General features: G+C 38.6%; 9 protein-coding genes and 1 long non-coding RNA gene across 16 annotated transcripts; 5 read left to right on the top strand and 5 right to left on the bottom strand.

Annotated features, from left to right (window-relative positions):
• Positions 1–192: 192 nt before the first annotated feature.
• Positions 193–3690, top strand: MPK16 (mitogen-activated protein kinase 16). The gene is made up of 10 exons (NM_121906.4): positions 193–807; positions 964–1372; positions 1461–1588; positions 1681–1740; positions 1883–2032; positions 2102–2257; positions 2341–2552; positions 2637–2741; positions 2824–2996; positions 3078–3690. The coding sequence occupies exons 1-10, from the start codon at positions 784–786 to the stop codon at positions 3362–3364; spliced, it is 1704 nt and encodes a 567-aa protein (NP_197402.1). The 5' UTR covers positions 193–783; the 3' UTR covers positions 3365–3690.
• On the bottom strand, positions 3467–6240 carry BPM1 (BTB-POZ and MATH domain 1). Of its 3 annotated transcripts, none has more exons than NM_001343580.1 (5): positions 5482–6193; positions 4985–5333; positions 4095–4371; positions 3609–4000; positions 3467–3479 (listed from the first exon to the last, which is right to left on the bottom strand). In NM_001343580.1, the coding sequence occupies exons 1-4, from the start codon at positions 5895–5897 to the stop codon at positions 3819–3821; spliced, it is 1224 nt and encodes a 407-aa protein (NP_001330589.1). In that variant the 5' UTR covers positions 5898–6193; the 3' UTR covers positions 3467–3479; positions 3609–3818. The 3 variants fall into 3 exon arrangements, with proteins under 3 accessions (NP_001330589.1, NP_197401.2, NP_001190334.1); NM_001203405.1 differs by lacking the exon at positions 3467–3479 and adding an exon at positions 4735–4816 and having other exon boundaries at positions 3786–4000; positions 4962–5333; positions 5482–6240; NM_121905.3 differs by lacking the exon at positions 3467–3479 and having other exon boundaries at positions 3515–4000; positions 5482–6225.
• Positions 6241–6760: 520 nt separating this feature from the next.
• Positions 6761–8384, bottom strand: AT5G18990 (Pectin lyase-like superfamily protein; the record flags this gene model as incomplete). The annotated part of the gene is made up of 4 exons (NM_121904.2): positions 6761–7259; positions 7594–7812; positions 7904–8063; positions 8185–8384. The coding sequence occupies 4 exons, from the start codon at positions 8382–8384 to the stop codon at positions 6846–6848; spliced, it is 993 nt and encodes a 330-aa protein (NP_197400.1). The 3' UTR covers positions 6761–6845.
• A 1866-nt stretch (positions 8385–10250) lies between these two features.
• On the top strand, positions 10251–13693 carry AT5G18980 (ARM repeat superfamily protein). 3 transcript variants are annotated; one of them, NM_121903.4, is made up of 5 exons: positions 10251–10567; positions 10823–11289; positions 11361–11996; positions 12086–13010; positions 13088–13693. In NM_121903.4, the coding sequence occupies exons 1-5, from the start codon at positions 10517–10519 to the stop codon at positions 13514–13516; spliced, it is 2508 nt and encodes an 835-aa protein (NP_197399.1). In that variant the 5' UTR covers positions 10251–10516; the 3' UTR covers positions 13517–13693. The 3 variants fall into 3 exon arrangements, with proteins under 3 accessions (NP_197399.1, NP_001330810.1, NP_001330811.1); NM_001343578.1 differs by having other exon boundaries at positions 10823–11996; NM_001343579.1 differs by lacking the exons at positions 10251–10567; positions 10823–11289 and having other exon boundaries at positions 11336–11996; positions 13088–13667.
• A 124-nt stretch (positions 13694–13817) lies between these two features.
• On the top strand, positions 13818–15249 carry AT5G18970 (AWPM-19-like family protein). The gene is made up of 4 exons (NM_121902.4): positions 13818–14047; positions 14138–14357; positions 14468–14513; positions 14624–15249. Exons 1-4 carry the CDS (start codon positions 13921–13923, stop codon positions 14744–14746), a joined length of 516 nt encoding a protein of 171 aa, NP_197398.1. The 5' UTR covers positions 13818–13920; the 3' UTR covers positions 14747–15249.
• Positions 14810–18163, bottom strand: FRS12 (FAR1-related sequence 12; the record flags this gene model as incomplete). 2 transcript variants are annotated; one of them, NM_001343577.1, is made up of 3 exons in its annotated part: positions 17897–18163; positions 15371–17747; positions 14810–15249 (listed from the first exon to the last, which is right to left on the bottom strand). In NM_001343577.1, exons 1-2 carry the CDS (start codon positions 17902–17904, stop codon positions 15389–15391), a joined length of 2367 nt encoding a protein of 788 aa, NP_001330829.1. In that variant the 5' UTR covers positions 17905–18163. The 2 variants fall into 2 exon arrangements, with proteins under 2 accessions (NP_001330829.1, NP_197397.1); NM_121901.2 differs by lacking the exon at positions 14810–15249 and having other exon boundaries at positions 15389–17747; positions 17897–18081.
• Positions 18164–18270: 107 nt separating this feature from the next.
• Positions 18271–20081, top strand: AT5G18950 (Tetratricopeptide repeat (TPR)-like superfamily protein). The gene has a single exon (NM_121900.3). It carries the CDS (start codon positions 18490–18492, stop codon positions 19939–19941), a length of 1452 nt encoding a protein of 483 aa, NP_197396.1. The 5' UTR covers positions 18271–18489; the 3' UTR covers positions 19942–20081.
• Positions 20082–20105: 24 nt separating this feature from the next.
• On the bottom strand, positions 20106–22926 carry AT5G18940 (Mo25 family protein; the record flags this gene model as incomplete). Of its 2 annotated transcripts, none has more annotated exons than NM_121899.4 (11): positions 22366–22926; positions 22005–22169; positions 21805–21923; positions 21612–21686; positions 21428–21521; positions 21282–21341; positions 21069–21134; positions 20884–20982; positions 20751–20795; positions 20539–20641; positions 20106–20451 (listed from the first exon to the last, which is right to left on the bottom strand). In NM_121899.4, the coding sequence occupies exons 1-11, from the start codon at positions 22486–22488 to the stop codon at positions 20363–20365; spliced, it is 1038 nt and encodes a 345-aa protein (NP_568368.1). In that variant the 5' UTR covers positions 22489–22926. The 2 variants fall into 2 exon arrangements, with proteins under 2 accessions (NP_568368.1, NP_974807.2); NM_203078.2 differs by having other exon boundaries at positions 20363–20451; positions 20545–20641; positions 22366–22674.
• Positions 22927–23376: 450 nt separating this feature from the next.
• On the bottom strand, positions 23377–24448 carry AT5G18937 (uncharacterized protein; the record flags this gene model as incomplete). The annotated part of the gene is made up of 6 exons (NM_001343576.1): positions 23377–23424; positions 23673–23761; positions 23847–23883; positions 23966–24103; positions 24150–24220; positions 24328–24448. The coding sequence occupies 6 exons, from the start codon at positions 24446–24448 to the stop codon at positions 23377–23379; spliced, it is 504 nt and encodes a 167-aa protein (NP_001332240.1).
• Positions 23555–24167, top strand: AT5G02935. The gene has a single exon (NR_142641.1). It is a non-coding gene; the product is annotated as an other RNA (long non-coding RNA).
• Positions 24449–24706: the final 258 nt, after the last annotated feature.

Raw genomic sequence — 24706 nt, 5'->3', positions numbered from 1 at the left:
ATACAAAAATATCCACACTGTATTATATTCGACGTTTGGACATTATCCAAAAGCTAGATTTAAGACAAAAGTCGCAAGTACCCATAAACCTTGGGGGGCAAATTGGAGTTTTCGTACAACGATAATCAGACTCCACTTATCCGCTTTTTTCAATTATCACAATAAAAGAAACGAATAATAATAATATTTTAATAATTTGTTCTGTTCTGTTCTTCATCTCATAGATCTCTCCTCTCTACACTTTCTTCTACAAAAGTGAGCAAATAAACTTGCCTCTTCGTCTGCTTCGTGAGATTTCAGATCCTGTAAAGAAATTTTATTAGCTCAAAAGAATCATTTTTGGGTTTCTGAACCATAAAAGCTTCTCTCGACTTTCAAAAACTCTCTCCTTTTTCCTTTTAGCCATTTCAAGCAGAGAGATTGATCGAAGAAGATAAAAACCTCGTCTTTCTTCAATCTCAGTGATTCTCAAATTACCCATCGCTTCCTTCTTTTGATCTCTTTGATTTCACTTCAAAAAGCAAAGAAATCTCGATTAGGTTATTCCTTGTTTCACCCCATAAATTTGCCTCCTTTTTTTTGGTCTCGGGAACTACTCTGATTTGTTTCAATCGATTCTGGATTTCGGGATTTGGATATAGAGCTCTCTGTTTTTGACATTGCCTTTGGAACTAAAATTCTCAGTCTTTGCATTTTTTTGATTCAAAAGCTCACTAAGTTTGGGTTTCAGAAGCTATTACATTTGGTCTTCGTAAGCGTCCTTTGAATGCCCTGTAGCTGAAGATGCAGCCTGATCACCGCAAAAAGGTCCAATTTTTCAATCTCTTATGTATCAGATTTGCTTATTAGAACTGATTAGGATCTGTAGCAATCCTTTTTACTGTTACTGCCTTTTAGTTTAGTCCTAATCTTTCTCTGTATTGAAGCTTTTGATATTGACAATAGATTTTTCTGTATATTCAGTCATCAGTTGAGGTAGATTTCTTCACGGAATATGGTGAAGGAAGCAGATACAGAATAGAGGAAGTGATTGGTAAAGGAAGTTATGGAGTTGTCTGTTCTGCTTACGATACACATACCGGAGAGAAAGTTGCGATTAAGAAAATCAATGATATCTTTGAGCATGTTTCGGATGCAACTCGCATTCTTCGTGAGATCAAACTTCTTAGACTCTTACGCCATCCTGACATTGTTGAGATCAAACACATCTTGTTGCCGCCTTCAAGAAGAGAGTTTCGAGACATTTACGTGGTTTTCGAGCTTATGGAATCTGATTTGCATCAGGTTATTAAGGCAAATGATGATTTGACTCCTGAGCATTATCAGTTTTTCCTCTATCAGCTTCTTCGTGGCCTCAAGTATATACACACAGGTTAAGCTAGCGAGCAATAAAATTTCATTGATTAGTATAAGTTTATGATTATCTTTCTGAAAATACTTTTTTTTTCTCTTCCTTTCAGCTAATGTCTTTCATCGGGATCTTAAACCCAAAAACATATTGGCAAATGCTGATTGCAAACTCAAGATCTGTGATTTTGGACTTGCAAGAGTCGCATTCAATGATACACCGACTGCGATATTCTGGACTGTGAGTAGTAGTAATTTAAATGCTTACTCTTTACAAGTTTACTCTTTTTGGTATGAAACCAATTTTTTATTCCTACTGCTTTCTGATCGCAGGATTATGTAGCTACTCGATGGTACAGGGCTCCAGAACTATGTGGATCTTTTTTCTCAAAGGTGACCATGATTTTGTATATATACTTTCATCGAATGTTTCAAATTTTCATAGGGAATCTAGTCAGTAGACACTATAGCTCTCTCATTCAGATTATAAAATTTTATGGTAACATTTTTTTTCTTTATCTATGCTTCTGTTCAGTATACACCGGCAATAGATATATGGAGCATCGGGTGCATTTTTGCAGAACTCTTAACAGGGAAACCTCTTTTCCCCGGGAAAAATGTGGTCCATCAATTGGATCTGATGACGGATATGCTGGGAACTCCATCTGCTGAAGCCATTGGAAGGGTATGTGTTCCTTTCCACAATGCTTAAGCATTGTTTCTTTTTTTGGCTGAATTTCTTACACTGAAACAGGTTAGGAACGAGAAAGCTCGAAGATACTTGAGCAGCATGAGGAAGAAGAAGCCTATTCCTTTTTCACATAAGTTCCCACATACTGATCCTCTTGCTCTTCGTCTTCTAGAAAAGATGTTGTCTTTTGAACCCAAGGACCGGCCTACAGCTGAAGAGGTGGTTCATACATTTCGTTCTTTACACTCCTTATGATGTAACTTTGGTTATAGCTAACTAAATGGTTTTATGTGTTACCTCAGGCGCTTGCAGATGTGTACTTCAAGGGTTTAGCTAAGGTTGAAAGAGAGCCTTCTGCTCAACCTGTCACAAAGTTGGAATTTGAGTTTGAAAGGCGGAGGATCACAAAAGAAGACGTCCGAGAGCTCATATACAGAGAGTCTCTGGAGTACCACCCAAAGATGCTGAAAGAATACTTGGATGGATCAGAGCCAACTAACTTTATGTACCCGAGGTACCGGCCTGAGCTGACCTGCTTCATACTATACTCCTGTGTATTATCCATGTTCTTATGGTTAATGTATTATTCATTCTGCAGTGCGGTGGAACATTTCAAGAAACAATTTGCTTACCTCGAGGAACACTACAAGAATGGTACTTCTCATAATCCCCCTGAGAGGCAACAGCATGCATCATTACCAAGGTATGCTTTACGTCCTTTAAAAATTTGATCATTTGGGATTCTTTCGAAACAGCTCAACAAAGCCTCTTTTTATGTTTTGCAGGGCTTGCGTATTGTACTCTGATAACAATCATCCGGTGGCACAACAGAGTTCAGCTGAAGTCACTGATGGACTCTCCAAGTGTAGCATTAGAGACGAGAGACCTCGGGGTGCAGACAGGAATGCCCAGATGCCAATGTCGAGAATTCCTATCAACGTCCCTCAAACAATCCAAGGTCTCTCACCCTCTCTGTATATAATGTTATGATGCAGAATAACTCTGTCTCCTGAACATTTATCTGGTTGTAATGAAGCAGGTGCTGCAGTAGCTAGGCCTGGTAAAGTAGTTGGATCAGTGTTACGCTATAACAACTGCGGCGCAGCCACAGGCGTTGAAGCTCTTGAACAACAACAGAGAAGGATGGTCAGAAATCCAGCTGCTGCGTCTCAATACCCAAAGAGGACTCAACCTTGCAAAAGCAACAGAGGAGATGAAGATTGCGCCACCGCTGCTGAAGGTCCAAGTAGATTGAAGCCAAACACTCAGTATATACCACAAAAAGTGTCTGCAGCACAAGATACTGCAATGAGTCGCTGGTATTAAACATGATGTTATGGTTCTAGTTTTAGCTTTACCACCTCACGTCTCAGGGAGAGCTAAAAAGAGTATCCCTTTGAGTCATCCATTGTGTTATCAAGAGCCGAAACGTGAAGACATGCTTAAGAGCGAAATGAGAGAAGGAAGCGTGAGAAGATAAAAGAAGTTCTTACAGATCCTGTCATGTAATTTGTCTTCATAGTTTTGTATTCTTAAAACAACCTTTGTTTATCTACGTTGTAACACTTACACTGTCTACGATTCTTATATCCCATGAACTCAATCTGTTTCACCTAATAATCTGATATGCACCAACAATAAACCCCAAATTTCATTGGATCTTTGATTTATGAGAAAACGCGTTGAAAACGATTCATTGTACTTGCTAGATCCGATTAGATCAGCCATTATCCATAACAGAGATTATACAATGCACAAATCTTTCTTCTTTCTCTCCCATTCAGTGCAACCGGGGCTTCACTCGTCTTCCACTCGCGTCACAACCATCGGCAAATATTTCTTTTCGATGTCCAGATACTATAACAGAGTGTTCACTTAGCCTCGCCACATACTGCAATAGCTCCGTTAGTAAAGATGGGCAACTCTCTTTCAGATAATCAAACCCATCTGTTTGCATCACAGCTGATCATAACAAAAGGGAAAAAACAGACACAAGTCTCATCATGTGAACAGAGTTGATTCAGATCGATTAAAAAGAAAGATCTTGTGTGTTTACCTTTCAGGTTCTCTGGCAGTGCCACGAATTTGAGACACACTGCTTTTAGCTGCAAACAATGATGCTGCTCTGCTAGGGCCAAAGTAGTTGCAACCGTGTTTATGGCAACCCCTTCACAGAGTTTTGACTCACAGATTGCTTTAAGCCGCTCAAGAGCATAACGGTCTGCCGCTGCTAGTAGATGCTGAGCCACAAGAGTAGACGCCAATGTAGAGTCTGTTCCTATTAACTCTTGCATATCAGGCAATTCGTCCCAGTAGATAAAATGGAGCAATACCTGCAAAACAGCAATAAAACAACATAGAAGAAGGGTTTGTGTCAGGTTAAACATCCAGATCAAAACTACCAGGAGTGAGGATCTGAGCCCGAACTCATAATAAGCAACAATGGGAAACGGAGAAATTCATACTTTTACATCATACAACATGAAGTTTCTACAGTCAAATACGCCCGCGTAATTTTAAACTCTAAACCCTCAAGTCAACCTCTCTAATATGCTGAAGACACAATTTGTTCATCTAGTTGACTCACATAAATACGGCTAAGAGAAAAAGGAATTAAGACGCATAAACACATAGATATGTGATATGTCCATGTATTAGCTACATAGAAAACAAGAAGAGAAGCAGAAAGAAAGAACCTTATCCCGGGTGAGTAAACTCGAGAATAGGAGTAGCGCCCCAGGAGAAGATCCCGGATGGTACATCCGTGAATAGACAATCCTGTATGACACCACCATCACTCACCCGAAAAGAAAAAAAAAAGGCAAGGAACCAAGAAATCTATCTCTTCCTATAAGACCATGTAAAACCAAATTGACTGTAGATACTCTACTTAGACATTCCCTTATCTAACAGATGAAATCACAGCAAGAGAGTTAAAGGGAGGACCTTGAAAATGGGTGCTTCCATGTCTTCTATCGTTATGCATTTGGTATTTCGGTCTCCTAAAGGGCCAAAAAGCTGTGCGTTGAAAACCGGGGAACGCGTTGCAAGAACCAATTTGTGTGCGTTGAAGGTTTCTCCATCAACTTGGAAAACAACATCACAGCCTTTCCCACTCTCCAATAAATTTCCCAACTGTTGTCCCAAGTTAGAAACTGGCACAGGGATATTGTAATACCTCGGTCCCTCCGTAACTGACTTCACCACACCCACACGGCACCTAACCAAGAGACTATTCTCCTTCAAATAATCCGACGATTCTAGACTGGACCTCCTGAAAAACCGCTTGTATCCCCTAAACCAAGCAACCAACAAAGACATTATCAACATTGTAAGCAACCAGAACATACCACTCTATCACAATCCTAAATTCATCACAAAACTCGTGAACTACTATAGCAAGGTAGAAACTTTCCATGCATAGAGAGAGATAATTTACTCACCACATGCTTCCACGATACTTGAGAGTATAGGGACCGCTATCGAGAGCTCTACCAAAATGGCTATGAACCTTATGCTTCCCATTACCACTCTGATCCACAAGCGTGAGCTCAAACAAAGCCCTAACATCAGCTCCTTCGCTAGCAAGAGCTATGAACAAAGAAACGTAAGACGAGTTATCCTCCGGACTCTTCCCATCTGGATAAAAGTAGATTGCCCACGAGTAACCACCGACCATAAACGTATCGGAAGCGACGTATTTGCCGACACCAACACCTTTAGCGAGAGAGTACCCACAGATCTTGAATTCATGGAAACCATTGACTGTTTCTGTGGTAGAGGTCGATACCGTGAGAGATTGGCTAAGCGATTTCGAAGATCCAGAAGAAACCTCCGAGCAGACCCTAGTTGTGCCCATCAACAATACAGAGATCCCAAAAAACAAAAAAAAGATCTTTGCTTTGGAGAAATCTTAGAAGGAATCAGATCAAAGTCTTGAAATTTGGGGAACACAAAAAATCCAGATCGAAGAAAGGAAGAAAATTTAGGGGTTTTGAGAGAAAACAAAAAAGGAACGAAATTGGAATCCGGAATCGGAAGGAGAGAAGAAGAACGGTGTGAGAATCGGCGGAAGTCTCCGGTAGAGATTGATGACGTCGGTGGGAGCCAAAATGGAAAGAGAAAAGAGAGAATGAATATAACGAAAGCGATCATGAATGATAACTTGTTTGGTTTGGGATTTTGTAAAACAGAGTTTGGGCAGCTAGAGAAGCTGTAGCCAATCATAATATTTTATAAATTAAAAAATTGTTAATATTATTTATTTATTTACAAATTTTATTTATTCTTTTTATCTCAAAATTTCTACATTCTCTCAATTTTTTTTTTTAAGTGCTTTCACAAATTATTTGTTTTTCTAATCATATCTTTTTAAATTAAAATTTTTTTTTTTTACAGACATTTCTTAAATCTATTATTTCAATTTTATTAACTTTTCAACGCTTTTTTTTCTACTTTTTATTTCTCCACATTAGTTAGAACCTACATTCCTGTCCTGAGTCTACTATGCAGACAGTTAGAACTAGCGGTCTTGGCAAATGTGACACTTCATAGATTTATCAATCAAATTAGAACTGACTGTCTGCGTATAACTCTCATCGCTACATAGCAACTTTATATCTTCAAACTCAACAAGGGTAGATCGTAGATGTTTTATTAAATATAAAAACAAACTCGTTGAAATGTTTTATTATTTTAATCAATGTCAAGCATAACAAATTACTACATCTGGTCAAACTAAATAAAAGAAAGGATGATCAATAAGAAATTTTTTAAAAAAAACAGAAACTAGAAGCGAAAGTCTCGATCAAACACGGATGGGTAAATCTTCAACCCATCCACCACGATTAATGAAGCTGAGATCAGCCAAATGTTGGACGGCAGATGCACTCAGCTTCTTAACCCATTTGGCACGTCTTGATGTATTTGATCCACTTCCGAAGCATCCATGTTCTGCATAGGTCAGCTGCTTTTCGTAACCCTGGTAGTTCCATTCCCACCATCCTAGAGGATCAACCACATCCGTCAGGTTCGAGTTGTAAAATATCACTCGAGAGTATGGGCGCCAGGCTCTGCCCAAGTAAGCCTTGCCGAATCCATGAACGAGGCAGTTGATGAATACGAATCCATTCGCGTCGTTTGCGTTGGTCCGTCCTTGAGCCGTTATGTAACCCGTTACCCCCGGTCCTAGCTGCCCACCTAGCACTTGTATCACACAGCTCTACAACCACACATATTTGATTTAAATCAATTAGGCCCGGACAAATAGGATTTGAGTTCTACAATGAGCCCATGGTAATATACATGTTACTTTTTAGGTATCTTTTGATAAATGGTACCAAACCAAAATCAAATCTACAACATTATTAGTTTGGATTAAATTTTTGATCATATCTATACTTTCCATAGAAAAGGTTCCAATCATAGACAATGTAATAAAATTCTTAGCCAGTCTAAAGGCAAATCTTCAAATGTTTTAGAATTAATTTATGTTTGGTATTCGTATGATGTTATTATAGTATATAAAACCAATATCATTTTGTGGAGAATGTAACCTGGTAAATAGATTGGCCGCTCCCTAAGATGAAATCAACCGCGCCTTGGATGGTGCATCTATGGAAGTAGTGTCGGCCATCCGAGTCCCACAAGGTATCTTGAATTCCAGCAAATCCTACCGAGTAAAAAGCCGACTTATCACCGCCGATAAATGCTGCCACGGCCGGAACTCTAGGGTTCTTGTTTATTTTCCCATTGCTAGGGAAGTTGTAGGAATTCTAATATATTAAAAGAAACCCTTTATATATATTTAATAAAAAGAAGGAATCATCATAGGAAATGCCATAATATAAAGTAAAATCACCGTACGGCGAAAGTGATCTTTTTAACGACGGTGTTATCAGCTAGAGTAGCAAAGGTAGGGCTTTGTGCAAGCGAGGCATGGTCGTCCCATTCTACTCTCGTTGACCGTTTCCCAGCTCCCACGATTACTATGAAAGGTTTTTTTTGCGGTATCGTTATTTTCTCTCTTGATTTTACAAGACATAGAGAAAAAACATTAGTTAGTAAACACTTTCACATATGTAACTTCCCTACAAGCCATATGTAACTTTATTTACAGTCAATGATGTATGTTGTGCTACACTGACCTGTAAAGGCCGGCTTTAACGTTGATGAAGAACCAATGAGTATTGTTGATTGGGACCGAATCAATAGCTTTTTGTATGGTCGTGAAATTTCCATGGCCCGATTGATCGACGATCACTTCGAATGGTTTAGCTTCAATGAGATGAGGTAGACAAAAACAACAAAGAGCGGCGAGACCAAGGATAATTCGATGAGTTCCCATTATTACAGCTTCTGATTTTGATGAGATGATATCAAAACGCAAGAGTTTGTAAGAGAGGTAAGGTAAGCGAGAGTATTGGAGGAAATGGATTATTTAACAAGGTCGTGAGATTTAATGCTTTTGAATCAATTGTAGATATTTTGATGAAGATTTTATTACTTTATTTTCTTTTGATTATGTACGGGTTTTGATTGAGTAATTAAAGTAGAATCTACATGAAACTGGAAAGTTTAGGTTTGTTTCTAATTGTGGTTATCAAAATCTTGGTTTTGTGTGAGAAGTCAGAAACCAAAAAGGAAGTTGTAATCTTTGTGATTGTGGTAACGGTCGTAAAGTTAGTGGTCGAGACTTTTTATTCGTCTGGAAATTGCTACAAAGATTAAGAACTATAATAATGACTTTCATATAGAAAACTAGCATTATGGCCTAATTATGGTCCTGCTATGCTGTGACAAAATAAATGCCAATTTACATCATATATCAAAATATTTTGGGAAATTCAAACATAGGTTGCCTTTAGTTTAAAAAAATAATAGAAGTGCATCGAATCTTTAACTATATTGTTAAATTTAAAGAATATGAAACAAATAAATTGTTGATGGAAGACGACAAACTTTGTGAGCATATGCAGTTTAAGTTAAATCTTAGTAGACGACTCTATCCATATTTTTGATATGACCTATAAGCCTCTATATATCAAATTGAGGGTAAGAAGTAAATTGATAAGTAGCTAGCTGGTTTGGAAATAGAAATAACCACACTCGGAAATCTTTTGGTCTTCCTATAAATTCTCAAGGCGTTATATAGAAATAGTTGTTCCTCACCAAAAAATAGTAATATAAAAATAGTTATTTAGTTGTCTTTAATGGAAGCTATGTTTGTGTTTATTCTACAAAGGGAGGATTAAGTAGGTCCCAAAGAGGATCCCATTTGAGACTTTAGCTTCACACAAGAAGACTTCTGCTGGAACACATATGCTTGCAAGTCACCATAACTCTTTCCGAGCTATTGACTCACTAATTATTTTTTTTATTTTCTTAAGTACAATCTAGATTTCATTACATTTGCTTAATTGCTTACGTCAACTTTTTTAGTATCAATAATAATTCGTTACTTATCTAAAACATTAGTACAAATCTTCCACCATTCAAACTTGAAATCCGAAAGCTAACGATCCAAGAGCTACTCAATTGCTTAAGTTATTTGGCCACATTATATATATATATATATATATATATATATATATATATTTTTTTTTCGTTTACACTTTACTATTATGTATTTATGTTTACATTAAAAGAAACAAGATATTATTGCTTTACCAAACATTTTTCTAGAAATTCTAGACGCAAATACAAAGCAAATTAAAACAGATTATTTTTACTTGTAATCGTAAATATGAACAATCCCCACGGCTTTTCTTAACATAAAGACGGCAAAAATATCATACTACAATTATTGATATAAGGACAATTACTGATCATATTAGATTCTAAAAATAGTAACTGACTTTTGTTTTATTTCTGCCTAAAACATTCATTTTATTTTTAATGGATGGTAAAAAGAGTCAGGGCTGCTTTGATAAAGCAACTTGTAACCATCATATAAGAAAAGAAAAGGTAAACTAAAAAACATAAAGAGAAAAACGAAAAGAAATTGACCTTTTTCAAGGTAAAAAAAAAAAAGATTAAGAAGAAGGTTGTAACATGTCACAAAAGTAGTTTTTTTTTTTCTTTCTTTTTTGTTGCTGTTATTACATGTAACTTTTGGTAATAAAATTGCTTGATGAAGCATACATGATATACAACAATAATCTCGAAGTTACACTTTCTTGCACATTTCCTCTTGCGTTATTTAGCTTATTTGCAGACTTTCTCTCCACTCCTTTGCCAAATTTTGCTTCCCTATCTCTCCTCTCTTTTCTCTATCTCTCTCTATATATATACACACATCCATATGTTCATAGAAAGAATGTAAAATCACGCTTTACTCGTTTTCTCTGCATCATCAACAACTCCTCAAGTCATTACGCACTATTCAAAAACTAAAAAAGAAAGAAAGAAAGATCGAAAAAGTGAAATTTTCGATTACGGTTTGAGTAGGAAACGAGTAAACACAACAAAAGGTTCACAATGGATTCAAGAAAGTTCGAAGAAGACGAAGATCGAAGCATTCGTTTACAGGTTTTTATCACATTAATTTCTTACTTTGTCTCTAAACTGTTTTTCATTTCAATTAGATTTTCTTGAAAACTTTTAATCAATGCTTCTACATTTTCACTTAATATCGTCCTCTTCATATTTCTTAAGATTAAAATGAATAGTATCTCAATTTAAAGTTCCTATCAAATACTTGTAAACTTTTTCGGTTTTGTTTAATCAATGGAGTAGTAGTTTTAACAATTGAATTTTCTAAAAATTATGTTTGTCTTTGTATAGGTCTCGGAGCTTCAAAAATTGGAGGAAGCTATAGGCTCAACCGACACCGTTTTTGATCTAAGAAGCAGTATCGAGAAAGGCGACAGCGGCGAAACCGCAGACGCAGCTTCTATTTCCTCCGCGACCGCGTTTCGTAGAAAATCAACAGTCCCAGCTCCGGAGAAGAAGCTAACGCTATTCGCTCTACAACTCGCGATTCTTGAGAAAACCGCCACTGGAATCGGAACCCTAGGGTTTATCTGGGCCACGGTGGTTCTTCTCGGCGGCTTCGCAATCACACTCGACGGTTCCGATTTCTGGTTCATCACCATCATTCTCCTAATCGAAGGTGCTCGAATCTTCAGCAGAAGTCACGAGCTCGAGTGGCAACACCAAGCCACGTGGACCGTCGCCGGCGTCGGAATCAGTAGCTTTCGCGCTCTCCGATCAAGCTCAGCCTCGCTTTTCAAAAATCTAAAACGAATCAGGTTCAATTTTGCATAAATCGATCAGCCTCGCTTCTAACATTTGAGTAACGATCGTTTATGTTTCTCTGCAGTGATTCAATCTTCAAGCCACGATCGAGAGAAGCGACGGCAAGAGACTGCGTCGTTCCAGAGACGACGTTAGAGACATGGAAGAACTCAGACGTACCTCTTCTTCCATACGCGAGATGGTTCTTCATTTCCAGTACAGTGAGTCGTCTTCTTTACTGGCTCCAGCTTCTCTCTGCCACGGCTTGTGTAGCTCTATCTTCTTACAAGCTTATTAGGCATAACTATGGAGATGTTCACAAAGGAGATACGGATAAGAGGAATAGACAGTCTGCTCTCAATATATTCTACTCGCTCGCCTTTGCTGAGGCGTTGTTGTTTCTTGTGGAGAAAGTTTATTGGGAATGGCAAGTCAGTGTTTGTAATTTGCTTGAGAATGTGACTAGAGAATGTGAGTTTGGGGTTAGTGGTTTGGTTTCGATCAAGAGGTTTTTCTATGATTCGTATTCCAAGTGTGTCAATGGGAGTATATTTGATGGTTTGAAGATGGATATAGTGAGCTTTGGTATGGAGCTTTTGAACTCGAACTCTTCTGATGAACAGCTTATTGGAGTGAGGATTCTTAGGCAGTTTTCAGTGACTGAACGGTACTCGGAGGATACACTTGAGAAGATCGGAATCAACTTTCCCGTTATTGAAAGGTTTGGTTTTTACTAATGAAAATATTAGATTTTACAGAGAAATGAGTTGAGGAAGTTTTGTAATTGTTGCTAACTTTTTGTTTAACTAGGTTGGTGGAGATGTTGAACTGGAAAGATCTGCAAGAGGAAGAGATTAGGAGATCAGCCGCTGAGATACTATCGAAACTAGCTGGCAAAAAGCAGAATTCTTTGAGAGTCGCTGGGATTTCTGGTGCAATGGAATCGATTTCATCGTTGTTAGAGAACACGAGATCATCAGGTGAAGCTCCTGATGAGATTGGAGAGAAAAAGGTGTTCCATGACCATAATCTACACTACGATTTCTGGAGATTCAACAATTTGGGCCTTCTAATTCTGAAGAAATTAGCCAAGGATCATGACAACTGTGGAAAACTCGGCAACACGAGAGGTCTTCTTCCGAAAATAATTGATTTCACACACGCGGATGAAAATCTGTTGAGGGATGAAAACGCAGACATAGCGAGGTCACGGGTTCTGACACTGAAACGGTCGCTACAGCTGGTGAAAATGTTAGCCAGCACAACAGGGAACACAGGGAAGTGCCTCCGGAGAGAGATCTCTGAGATTGTATTCACAGTTAGCAATGTGAGGGATGTACTGAAACACGGGGCGAGATACCCAAAGCTGCAGAAGCTCGGGATTGGGATATTGACCAACCTTGCACTTGAGGCCGAAGCTCGGGAGAGAATTGGCGGAACTGGTGGTGTTCTGAAAGAGTTGTTCAACATTTTCTTTAAACGGGAAACACGCGGAGATGAAGGGAATGAGGGATGTGTGAGGATCGCTGCAGGAGAAGCAATAGCGATGCTTGTGTTGGAGAGCAAGAGCAACTGCCTCCATGTTCTTAGGCTTGGGGTTATGGGAAGACTTGTGGAAGCACTTGAAGTTCCTTCGATCCGTGTGAACGCTGCGAGAGTGTTGAGAAACATGTGCTTATACTCCGGGGATGAATGCTTTCATGACCTGAAGTTCGTTAAAGCAGCAGCACCAACGGTTAGTATATACACTTACGATTGAAAAACTTAGGTACAACTCGAATCTAGTATAACTATTTTTTCATTTTGTTGCAGGTCTTGAAATCAATAACATCAGAAGACAACAAATTACAGGAAGTGATGGTGGGATTAGCAGCACAAGTGTTTAGATTCATGAGCTCAAAAGAATCAAGCTATGTTTTCATGTATTCAGGCATCAAGAGACAAGAACTGGCAAACTCGTTGGTCTCAATTCTGAAAAAGAACGACAAGCCCGCGATTAAGGTTCCAAGAATCAGGAGGTTTGTAATTGAGCTTGCGATTTGGATGATGGAAGATGATGAGTTGGAGGATAATGTAGCATTGTTTAGAGAGATGGGTCTAGAGAAAGAGCTTGAGAAGGTTCTAGAAACTACGGCTGAGCTTGAGAACTTTGATGTTTTCTCCGGTACTGTTGGACTAAGCCGTCATAGCAGAACTGTCCATTCACTAGCAGAGCTAGCCTTGGAAATTCTTAGAGGATAAATGAAGAATACACATCATCCTGCAAAATATCTTCAAAGCTCTGCATTAGAGCTGCAAATATGACTCATTGTTTTGTAAGAAGAATGAATAAACAATGTACAAATGTGATGGTTATGGAATATATTCTTTAATTTATTTGATTAAATTCTGCAAGAAAGGTCTAAACGAAAATTGAAGCTTAGGATTTGATTCTTAGTCCAAAGTTAAGGACAAAGTAAAGAATTGAAAACATTGCTTTCAGCAGAAGGAACATCTATTCCTATGAACTGGATATATATCAATATATACAAACATGACACACACAGAGATCTTGTGATCATCCCAAGACAAAACCAGAGAAAAAGACCTGTCTGTTTTTTTAAGAAGTCTTTATATTATTTTTTTTGTCGGAGAATCTTATAAGCATGGCTTCAGGAGGATCAAAGTCGGCAGCTTTCATGCTTCTGATGCTGAATCTTGGTCTCTATTTCGTCATCACCATCATCGCTTCTTGGGCTGTTAATCACGGCATCGAGAGAACTCGCGAGTCTGGTAACTAACAAAGATAACAACTGATTAAGTAACAATTAATCCAACGTTAGAAAATGTCATCATCAATCTTCTTTTTGTGGTATTTTGCAGCGTCGACACTGTCACTTCCGGCGAAGATATTCCCGATATACTTCCCGGTGGGGAACATGGCGACCGGTTTTTTCGTAATATTCACGTTAATCGCCGGCGTCGTCGGAATGGCCACATCACTCACCGGAATCATCAACGTTCTTCAATGGGACTCTCCGAATCTCCACTCCGCCGCGGCTTCCTCTCTAATCTCCTGGTCTCTCACTCTCCTCGCCATGGGGTAAACAAACTTAACCATCCGGTTTTTATTAAATTAAACCGGTTTTAATCCGGTTCAGTTTCTTTTCATTCTCCTTAAACCAAATCTAAACCGATATGATGTTGATACAGATTGGCCTGCAAGGAGATCAACATAGGCTGGACCGAAGCCAATCTAGTGAGCTTTTTACTCTCTGATTTAAAATTTAATTCTAAGAAACTGAATTTGTAAACTGTTTTTCTACGGATACTTATCATGTTTTGTGTTTTGTTGATTCTTTTTTGCAGAGAACTCTTGAAGTTCTGACTATAATTGTGAGTGCTACTCAGTTGTTGTGCACCGGAGCTATTCATGCTGGAGTCGGAGAAACAGTCGCCTCCGGAGAAAGGCCTCATCTTGGGAGAGTTTGAGTTTCATGATTCTTCTTAAAAGCGGTTTTACATTTGCTTCAGATCGTGTAATTTGTGTGTTGTGTCTTGTGTGTGTTTATTCTTTTGTTTTGTTTGATTATTATGATCATGTAAAATGATTAGTTGGTGTGAAGAAAAAAAAGAAAAGAGATTGATAATAATATTACACATTACATTCTTTGCAACAACTTAGCATCAAACGATTTGATACTCTAAACATGATCTGCATCTTCCCCGCCCACTCCCAAAATAACAAAATCCTAATTCTTATCAGTTCTCACTTTCTCAGATCCTCTGGAACAAGCAACATAAACAAACACACAAGAGAACAAACATGTCACCGGAAGCGTCGTCATTACAATGATGATTATCATTAGGAACCACAATGACCACAAAACTCCCACCTCCACCACCACCTCTTGCATCGACGATGTTATCAAAAAGGTTAAGATTAAGTAACGGCGACCAAGACTTTATCTTCTTCAAGGGTAAAGCAAAAACACCTACAGCAACGATAACAACCTCTTTAGTTCTTTCATTTCTCACACTAGAATCTTCAACAACTTTCAGACATGATACGGATGATCTTTAATTTCAGACATCAATGAAGAAGATTGATCTTACATGGTCAAGCCGAGTTCATCATCTCTGCCAACAAAGTTTCTTCCCACCCTCACGCATAATTTCATAAGCAAGCTTATACTTCTCCAGAGACGATGTCCCAAACTCTATGTACTTAGAAGCAGCTTCCCTCAAACTCCAAACCATCAAGGCCTTGAGATCCTGAGCACTCACGCCTGATTCCATATCACGCACAAACCCAAACTCTGCGTTCTTGGTCCATCGGTGCAGTATATACCGAGACGGGAGCTCTCTTATGTCCAGCAGATTAAACACTTTTAAGATATGTCGACACAGAAGTCCTTCGTGCTCAAACATTTGACAGCTGCAACTCGAATTGAGATTCGACGCACTGAAAGTCACGGCGTGTTTCTCACTCTCGTTCCCACATTTCCTCACCAAGAACCTACTGATTGCTCCTTCTTCATAAGTCTTTAAACAGAGATAATTGTAAGATTGGACGAGCTCGTTCTGGAAGATTCTGAAGACGGTAAGCGTGTAGAGTCTTCTGCATTGTTCTTCCACCGGTTCTTTTGTCTGTAGAAACGGCTGCAAGTTGTAAGAATTGAAATCCTCTTTTCTTTCCTCTTCCCTTCTCTGCTCGAGTGCTTGTTCATATCGAGAAATGAATTCTCTGAGAGGCGTTAGAGCGTCAAGTGAAGCACCAAAAAAGGGCTCAATGGTTCCGTTTATTGGGATTCCAGCGAAGAAACTTGCTCTTAGATACGCGGGAACCCAATTCTCTCGTTGTTCGTAGATTTCTCTGAGCCAAACATCGTCTCTAAGACCATATTTGTTGATGAGAGCGCTCCAAACTGAGTCAAACTCGACTATTGTCTGAGTCTGGTATATACATTTCTCATATTCATACTTAAACTCGCTTGGAAACGGTATGAGGTTTTCCCGCTCTTTTTCCCTAATTTGCCAAGCTGAGTACCGATGATGTGCCCCGGGAAAGACTTGGACCAAAGCTTGCTGGATAGGCAAATCTTGATCAGCTACAATGGATCTAGGACGACGACCCGACATGGCACGAAGCCATGTCTGGAACAACCATAAGAAAGCCTCTTTAGACTCGTCAGCAACCATAGCACAACCAAGAAGTACGGGTTGCCTATGATGGTTAAAACCGATGATAGTAGCAAACGGAACAGAGTAGCTTCCTTTTCTGTATGAAGTATCGAAAACAACGGAATCACCAAACTGACTGCAAGCAAATCTTGCTCGGCTATCCGCCCAGAAAATGCTCATGCAACTTCCATTATTGACATCCAATTCGACAGCGTAAAAGAATCCCATGTCTTCGGTTTGTCTAGACTGGAAATAATCGAGAAGCAGCGGATACCATTCTTTACCAATCCTGTTTTCTCGAGTTTTCTTGATATGGTTGTTGCCGAAGTCGTTTAGTTCAATAAGATCAACAGAATCCAATCCTCCTGTCCCATCGTCCGGTATCTTTTTCATACCAGCGTCATTCTTCTTCCCTGGTTCAAGGTCATGATTATGATCTTTATTGAGACGGTCAACAATCCAACCACCAGAGTCTTGTCTTTTAATCCTCATGTAAGCTCCACAACCCATTCTTGAAGGATGCTGAAACCCTTCTCTTGAACAAACAAACCGTCTTGATGTGATCGAACCGTCAACTTTGGATCGAAACAACTGACCTATACGAACTCTAAACCCAACAACTTCCGCATACGCCTGATAAAACTGGCACGCTTCATTAGCTGAACCAAACTCCAACCCTGCATACGGCTCAGTACCCGTAACCGCTTTAGCTTGCTGTGTTTGATGATGATCATCACTCACTTCTCCTTCACCACCACCACCTTTAAACCGCTTAAAACCACCAGGGCAGGACCGTGTTTCTCTATCAGACTCATCAACAACTTTCATTTTGGGTCTATGTGGATTGACAGTAACACCTAGCTTTGTAGGAGCTGGAGCTCTCGAAGGTCGCGGAGTCGTTTCCTCAACACTACCTTCACCTCCAAGCTCATGGTTATGCTCTTTTTGTATCTGGTCAAGAACCCATTTCCCTGTATCACGTCTCTGCACACGAATAAACGCGGTACATCCAGTTCTCGAATTCAGCTGAAAACCTTCTTTCGAACAAACAAACCTCCTAGACGAAACCGTACCATCAGTTCTTGATCTATACAACTGACCAGTCCTAACCTTAAACCCCGTCCTAGCAGCGTAAGCGTTGTAGAACTCACGAGCTTCCTCTGCAGTATCGAATTCTAGACCCACATAAGGTTCAACTCCTGAACCTCCTTCTTCATCTTCACTAATACCATTGTTGTGATGCAAAATCCGTACAGGATATGATGATTTAGCAACCATATTGTTGAAACTAGTAAGCTCAGTATCTACACTGCAATTGAAAACATAACAATTTTCAAAACTTGAAGCTTTACAAGAAGATTCGAAATCTAAGTACACTTATCTAATTGAAGCCAACGAACACAAGAACGGAGATATGAAATTCAGGGAAATAAATAGAAACAAAAATCAGAAAACTACCTCTCCATTCTCGTCGAAGCGACCACCAAAGACCAAACGAATCGGTAAAGGACGGAGATTGCGAGAAAGCTTGAAACTTTCAGCTAGATGTCGTCGATTGGAATTTACTAAAAGGATTCATTTCATGACCTTCCACATTCTCTTTGCGCGGGAAATTGAGGGTGGTAGGAACCAAATTAATTAGGGATTTCAGCGAAGACGATAGATAGATAGATAGATACAGAGAGAGAAGAAGAAGAAGCTAAAGCAAAGCAAGCACCTTTTTTTATCCGTCAAATTGACCTCTTTTTTATTTTTTTTTTAAAAGCAAGACCAATCTAAAAATTGATGTCGTCATAACATTATTGACAAATTATATTTGATGCTGTAATAAACTTTGTTTAATTATTCTTATTTACTCCAAAGTCCAAACCTTTTTCATCATCTCCTGGAAATGACACAGAAAGATCCAAATCTAGGGTTCCGGTGATAAGTATTCGACTTTCTTTTCCCGGAATAAAAAATTCACCTCCTTTCTTCTACAATTTGCTTCTGGCTCTCTTTGGAGCTTGATTTCGAGTTTGCCCACGAGTTTTTTGAGTTAGTGATACGCCATGAGTAGAGGTCAGTCGTATTTGATTAGCTTCTTTAGAAACCGAACTCGAAAGAACCCTAATACCCAGATACGGAGTCTAACTGTCGAGTCTCGTGATTGTGAATCCAAGCCCGATGAGCAAAAATCGGCTGTGAGTTATACGGAGATGGCTAAAACTGTGTCTACCATCATGAGAGAGAGACAGAGATGGCAACAAACTCTGGTATCTGATTTTCCTTCGTTTGATTTCGCTGATCCTCTGTTTTTCGGCGAACTGTTGAAATCTCAGAACAATGTTCTGTTTTCTCTGTGGTTTTTCCGGTGGTTGTGTTCCAATTATGATTACACACCTGGTCCTGTTTCTTTGAATATTCTCTTTGGTGCCCTTTTGGATGGAAAAGCCGTGAAAGCTGCGAAGAGTTTTCTCGATACCACTGGCTTTAAACCTGAGCCTACGTTATTAGAGCAATACGTGAAGTGTCTTAGTGAAGAAGGGTTGGTAGAGGAAGCTATTGAAGTGTATAATGTACTGAAAGATATGGGAATTAGTTCTTCAGTTGTGACTTGCAATTCTGTTTTATTAGGTTGCTTGAAAGCGAGGAAACTCGATCGGTTTTGGGAACTTCATAAGGAAATGGTAGAATCTGAGTTTGATTCAGAGAGGATTCGGTGTTTGATTCGAGCTTTGTGTGATGGTGGGGATGTTTCAGAAGGCTATGAGCTTTTGAAGCAGGGATTGAAACAAGGGCTTGATCCAGGACAGTATGTGTATGCTAAACTGATATCTGGATTCTGTGAGATTGGGAACTATGCTTGTATGTCGGAGGTTCTTCATACGATGATAGCGTGGAACCATTTCCCGAGTATGTATATATACCAGAAGATTATAAAGGGGTTGTGTATGAATAAGAAGCAGCTTGAGGCTTATTGTATATTCAAGAATCTGAAAGATAAAGGCTATGCACCTGATAGAGTTGTGTATACTACGATGATTCGAGGATTCTGTGAGAAGGGATGGTTAGGGAGCGCGAGGAAGCTTTGGTTTGAGATGATAAAGAAAGGGATGCGACCAAACGAGTTCGCTTACAATGTGATGATACACGGGCATTTTAAAAGAGGCGAAATTTCGCTTGTTGAAGCATTCTACAATGAGATGTTGAGAAATGGCTATGGAGGAACAATGTTAAGCTGCAATACGATGATAAAGGGTTTCTGCTCACATGGAAAATCAGACGAGGCCTTCGAGATTTTCAAGAATATGTCTGAAACCGGGGTTACACCGAATGCAATCACGTATAACGCTTTGATAAAAGGATTTTGCAAAGAAAACAAGGTTGAGAAAGGCTTGAAACTATACAAGGAGCTTAAGGCCTTAGGTTTGAAGCCTTCTGGTATGGCATATGCTGCACTAGTGAGAAATCTGAAGATGTCTGATTCTGTTGCAACTTCTTTAAATCTAGAGATTGTCTGAAAGAAACTTATTTTTGTTGGGAGTCTTGTCTGACTCTAGAACTGTATAACATTAGGTTGATTCATCATCCACAAAAAGGCCAATTCCTTTTTTTAGCATCTGTATTTTTTTTGGTTAATAAAACAAAAACGGTTTCATTGAATGATTCTTGTCCATTTCAAAGATTACATACAAAAGCAGAATCTTCATATAAAGATATTAAAAGGTAACAAAAGGTTGTGGTCTTTAAATGTAGGACAAGTTATATTTGAATCTGAACAACTCAGGGGCAACACAGAGTGAATCAAAAGTTACATTACTACACTCACTAGGAAAAGCAGCAGTTTCATGTTAAGACGAGCAGTTATGAAACATTGGACACACAGAGTTCACAAGAAACTTCATCTGCGTGGAACAGAGAGATGAGGAGGCAAAAGAATTTTTAACGTTCGAGGTTTTTCAAGCCAGACAATTTTTGAATCTCCTCGATGATGAGCTCCTTTTCCTCTTCGAATTGATCATCTTCGGAACCTAAGCAAGATTTTTAAGTAAAGGAATGAGTCTAGTTTAAAGGGTAAGATTTATAGAATTTTAGTATTGAAATAGTTTGAAACATACCTTTACCAGGGGACAAATCGTGGAGGAGTTCGAGTAATTTCTCATGGTTTCTTGCCAATATGATCTTCACTTCTTGCGGCTTATTAGGATTCGCAACAAAGATCTGTAAGCACACAAATATATAAGGTTTAAAAAAGGCTTCAAACTCTGATAATAACAACTTCATCCTCAATTATTACCAAATTAACTACAAAAAGAAAGCGATCTGTTACCTTAAATATATGGAAGGCTGATATCTGAATGTTCTTGCTCGAGTCCTACTCAAATGAACATGAACCATTAACATGATATAACGTATGAATTTGTGAAAAATTTGAAAAATGAAACCACAAATTCATCGCTCACCTTCAAAAGTGTCATTATGACTTTCAAATAACGAACTTCTAAGATGAATTTCTTCATTATGTGGGAATTTGGAGGCTCCAACAGGAAATCCGAGAGAAGCTAAATCAAACCACGAATAGTTCATTGTTAACTAACTATTTCAGAGATGGACATAGAACCAAAAAATGATTTGTAGGGAAGAGAACCTTCAGTGATTGTCTTCTCGTCACATAATTTGAAGATGTCAAAAGTCTTTCATAAACATCAAAGAACTGAAATTACCATAAGTAAATAGTCTATGAGCTAAAGGAGAAGAAGCAAGTGTTCATGATGTATAATTCATTTCACTATAGGATTTTATAACCGAAAAAATGCTTCTCATGTTTTCATCTAAACTTGACAAAGATGCTGAAGCAAACCTCAGTGTAATGAGAGGTGAGAAACTCAGAGACTACAGAGTCATGTTTTGTAAGAAGATCCTGCGAGAGAGGTAAGAAAGTACAATGAATAAATAGGCAAAATCTGAAACAATTCCAAGTCAATAATCATAGTTGATAAAAATCACCTTGAATGTTGAAAATGCATCAGAAGCAACATCAAAGTTTGGCAATTCCACGAACTTGAAGAATAACTCAAAGCAGGCAGACTCTAATATGTACCTGAAAAGCCACTACGTAAAACTTAACCGCGTGAAAGATAAATCTCAACCATTGCGCGTCAGTGAAACCAAGATATTGGGTTTTCCTTACTTAGCAAGACTTGGGAATTTAATGCATTCCCTAAGCATACTTCCACAATGCAGAGCAATCTCCTTATTGTCATAGCTGTGTTCATAAACGGTGAATTCTTGGTATTAACTCAAAAAGGTACAGATCAAATCAACTACAGAACATTTCAGCCAGACAAAAAAAATATATAAAAGTAGAATCTTTAGTATTATACCATACAACTAAAGAGTCAAGCAACTCAAAATGCTCTTCAAAGTATTGCACACAGCAATAAGTGTCGCCGACCTTTTGCTTCAACAGGATAGACCAACAATGCAGTAAATCTTTTCTTGTCTGCATCATTTACCCAACAGGTTCGTAACAGATTCTATTAAACACACACAGAGGGAGACAATTTTAAAAAATCTCACTTACTTCCCATCCCAAAATATGAAGCTTATGAATAACAAGAGAGACAACATCTTCTTTGCAAAACTCTAATGCTAACTGTACAGCCTGATCAGCATTTGGTTCAGTCTCACCATCTCCAGAAAGTATTCCTCTTAGAGAAGAAAAATTCTTCTCAACTTCTTCCAAAGCCTAAAAGACAAACCAGAGAATACATTTCTGAATTCTTCAATTAAAAAAAATCAGATTTGCCAGAATCCCATATAACCAAAACTCAAAATTTAAGCTACAAGCAAACATCAATCAAACAAATGAGTAAAACCCATTTCGAAAATTAAGAAGTTAGGCATAAAGGTACAAACTTTTTGGTAGAGAATAAAGAGAGAACCTTCTCGAGGGCTTTAACTTCGACGACGGTCTTGGTGTCGAGAGCCATAAGACTGTCTCTGATGGCTTTAACAACCTCTTGAGGCGTTTTAGGCCTAGAGGGCTTGAAGAATGAGAAAGACATGAGATCAGATTCGGATTCCGCTTTTATGATTCTGAGCTCAGAGACGGAATCGTGGATCGGATGAAACTCATTCAATAGCTATACGAAAACAAGAGAAAGGGTAACACATCCTTTCGCTTCCTCTTGTTCAAGCAGATCGTCAAATCATAGGCACATTATTGTTTTTTCTAATTACGATTTTGTGACAAATTTTGACCAAACGAAAAATGGATAAATACCATTAACTTTAAAAGTTTATGCAAGCAAACAAACTTTATAACTGTAGTTCCCAACTTCTAATCATATCTAAATCAATTGTGAAATTTTTAGTCCAAGAGGATTATAGATATATGTTATCCTGTTGTAATATTTAGGATAGTACAAATTTGGGGAATGACAAAAAAAATTAACTGTTTGTATTACCAAAAATTCATAATTTGGGGAAACTCAACTCATTACCTCTTATGGACCAAAAAATAGAATTAATCTTGTTAAAAGCAGTGTTGTTTTGTTCGCTTTAAGCTAGAGATCCAGTATGGACGCAACGTGTATATCTATCTTTTATTCAATTCAGTGTTGGCCCAACAAGGCCCAACTATATGTGTCATTACGAAAATATAAGACCTTCTTTTCTCGTATACCAAACCGTTAACCTTCTTCTTTTTTTCCCTCTCTAAACCGTTACAATAAACCTAATTATTTTTCCCTCTAGAACAAAAAAAGACAATACATATAGTGGATATATATGTCTACAAGTTCCCTATATTGCTTAAGACTATATGGTTATGATTTGTCTACTTTTTTTTTTGTCACTCAAACTGAAATTTGATTGATAAACTTGATGTGGAACCAGGGAATTACACGATGCCCAAACAATGGAAGCAAAGCCGACGAACGAAATTAAAGTTCTCAGAGATAAAGCCGGAGGAAAACGAAGATATCTCCGGAAGCATAGCCCTATGAAAGGGAAACAAAAGAAACTAAAACACAAAGCAGCAAAAATTGGACCCTAAAGCGTAAGAGAACGAACCCAAATACATAAACAGAGACAACAAGACTAAAAACCAAAGAAAACAATAGCTACAAGCGGCAAATAAGACCTCCTCCTCAGAAGCACTTGCGAAGAGACTTACTTCGGCTGCCCACGGCCACCCCGAAAAAAAATCTGCCACCTCCTATCATAAAGAGAGCCAATCTCTCGAAACCAGAACCAAGAACTTCATAACCCAGCAAGCCAACCAAACTGGAATAAACTCGAACAAGCCTCCGGGTGCGACGGTGATGACTGAGGCGTCTAATTACATCTAAATAGAAGTCTTCAAAAAGCTATCAGAAAAGATCTGAAGCAGGACAAGGAGAGAAGCCTAGCCTCCGAGAACCTTCATCGTGAGAGAACACCACAAAGGTAGGAGAAAGCTAACAACCACAACAAACTACACTAAGGAGGAGAGACCGACTGCCAACAAAGAAGACTATCACAACAAAAACATAACGAAACCTCTGAAAAGAAATGGGGCAATCCAAATGGGAATTGATGGCTGAAGCAAGGAGACAAGAGACGGAGGGAAAGGCAAGGTTCGGGCACCAACTCAACGAGAACCCACCACCATAAACCAACAACGGCAAAGATACCACGCTAACCACTTAAACGGAAAAAGATCAACAGATCTAACCGCTCTTACCGCAACCTCAACGAAACAAAAGTCATCCCTTGAAACAAACCGAAAAATTCTCCAAACGAGGGCCAATAGATCTGCAGAATCAACCAAGCACTTACTCACATCTATCCAAAACTAACTGAATCAAGGACGAGATCTCTACTACTACAAAACAAAGCATAAACTACAAGGACAAAGAGACCAGTTCCAATGCTACGGAAGCCACCGGCCACTGGTCTCCGACGAAGAAAACGGCAAGAAGCGGCTGAAATTAGTGCGAACAAGAGAAATGCGATAGTTGATGAGAGAGAGGATGGTTTCATTGATGTGTCTACCTTAGATAGTTGATAAGGTTATGATTTGTCTACCTTAGAGAGTTAAAAAGTGAAACCCTAAAACCCAAACATATGTGTTTATTGCATAGGAGTTAGGGCTTTTGATTTGGAGACACTGTCATATCAATGTGCCCCTTCACTATCAAACTCCTCATATCCCCAGCAACATCATCATCAGCATATAAATTCCTCCTTCACCTCTTCCGAAAATTCCTTATTGCTCTTAAAATAAAATAAAATAAATAT

Source organism: Arabidopsis thaliana, chromosome 5, assembly GCF_000001735.4.
Source record: "Arabidopsis thaliana chromosome 5, partial sequence".
In the NCBI taxonomy this organism is placed as follows: domain Eukaryota; kingdom Viridiplantae; phylum Streptophyta; class Magnoliopsida; order Brassicales; family Brassicaceae; genus Arabidopsis; species Arabidopsis thaliana.
Note: the sequence above shows the minus strand (reverse complement) of the source record. Positions and strands in the feature narration are given on the sequence as shown.

Bases quoted from the DNA above. Each gene is read 5' to 3' on its own strand.
- AT5G18980 (NM_121903.4), top strand. From the start codon at position 10,517: ATGGATTCAAGAAAGTTCGAAGAAGACGAAGATCGAAGCATTCGTTTA. The intron at 11,290-11,360 runs GTTCAATTTTGC...GTTTCTCTGCAG, and splicing joins AAAAATCTAAAACGAATCAG to TGATTCAATCTTCAAGCCAC. The intron at 11,997-12,085 runs GTTTGGTTTTTA...TTGTTTAACTAG, and splicing joins AACTTTCCCGTTATTGAAAG to GTTGGTGGAGATGTTGAACT.
- BPM1 (NM_001203405.1), bottom strand. From the start codon at position 5,897: ATGGGCACAACTAGGGTCTGCTCGGAGGTTTCTTCTGGATCTTCGAAA. The intron at 5,334-5,481 runs GTGAGTAAATTA...TGCTTGGTTTAG, and splicing joins AAGTATCGTGGAAGCATGTG to GGGATACAAGCGGTTTTTCA. The intron at 4,001-4,094 runs GTAAACACACAA...TGTTATGATCAG, and splicing joins ACTGCCAGAGAACCTGAAAG to CTGTGATGCAAACAGATGGG.
- AT5G18970 (NM_121902.4), top strand. From the start codon at position 13,921: ATGGCTTCAGGAGGATCAAAGTCGGCAGCTTTCATGCTTCTGATGCTG. The intron at 14,358-14,467 runs GTAAACAAACTT...ATGTTGATACAG, and splicing joins CTCACTCTCCTCGCCATGGG to ATTGGCCTGCAAGGAGATCA. The intron at 14,514-14,623 runs GTGAGCTTTTTA...TCTTTTTTGCAG, and splicing joins GCTGGACCGAAGCCAATCTA to AGAACTCTTGAAGTTCTGAC.
- AT5G18950 (NM_121900.3), top strand. From the start codon at position 18,490: ATGAGTAGAGGTCAGTCGTATTTGATTAGCTTCTTTAGAAACCGAACT.
- MPK16 (NM_121906.4), top strand. From the start codon at position 784: ATGCAGCCTGATCACCGCAAAAAG. The intron at 1,741-1,882 runs GTGACCATGATT...GCTTCTGTTCAG, and splicing joins GTGGATCTTTTTTCTCAAAG to TATACACCGGCAATAGATAT. The intron at 2,033-2,101 runs GTATGTGTTCCT...ACACTGAAACAG, and splicing joins CTGCTGAAGCCATTGGAAGG to GTTAGGAACGAGAAAGCTCG.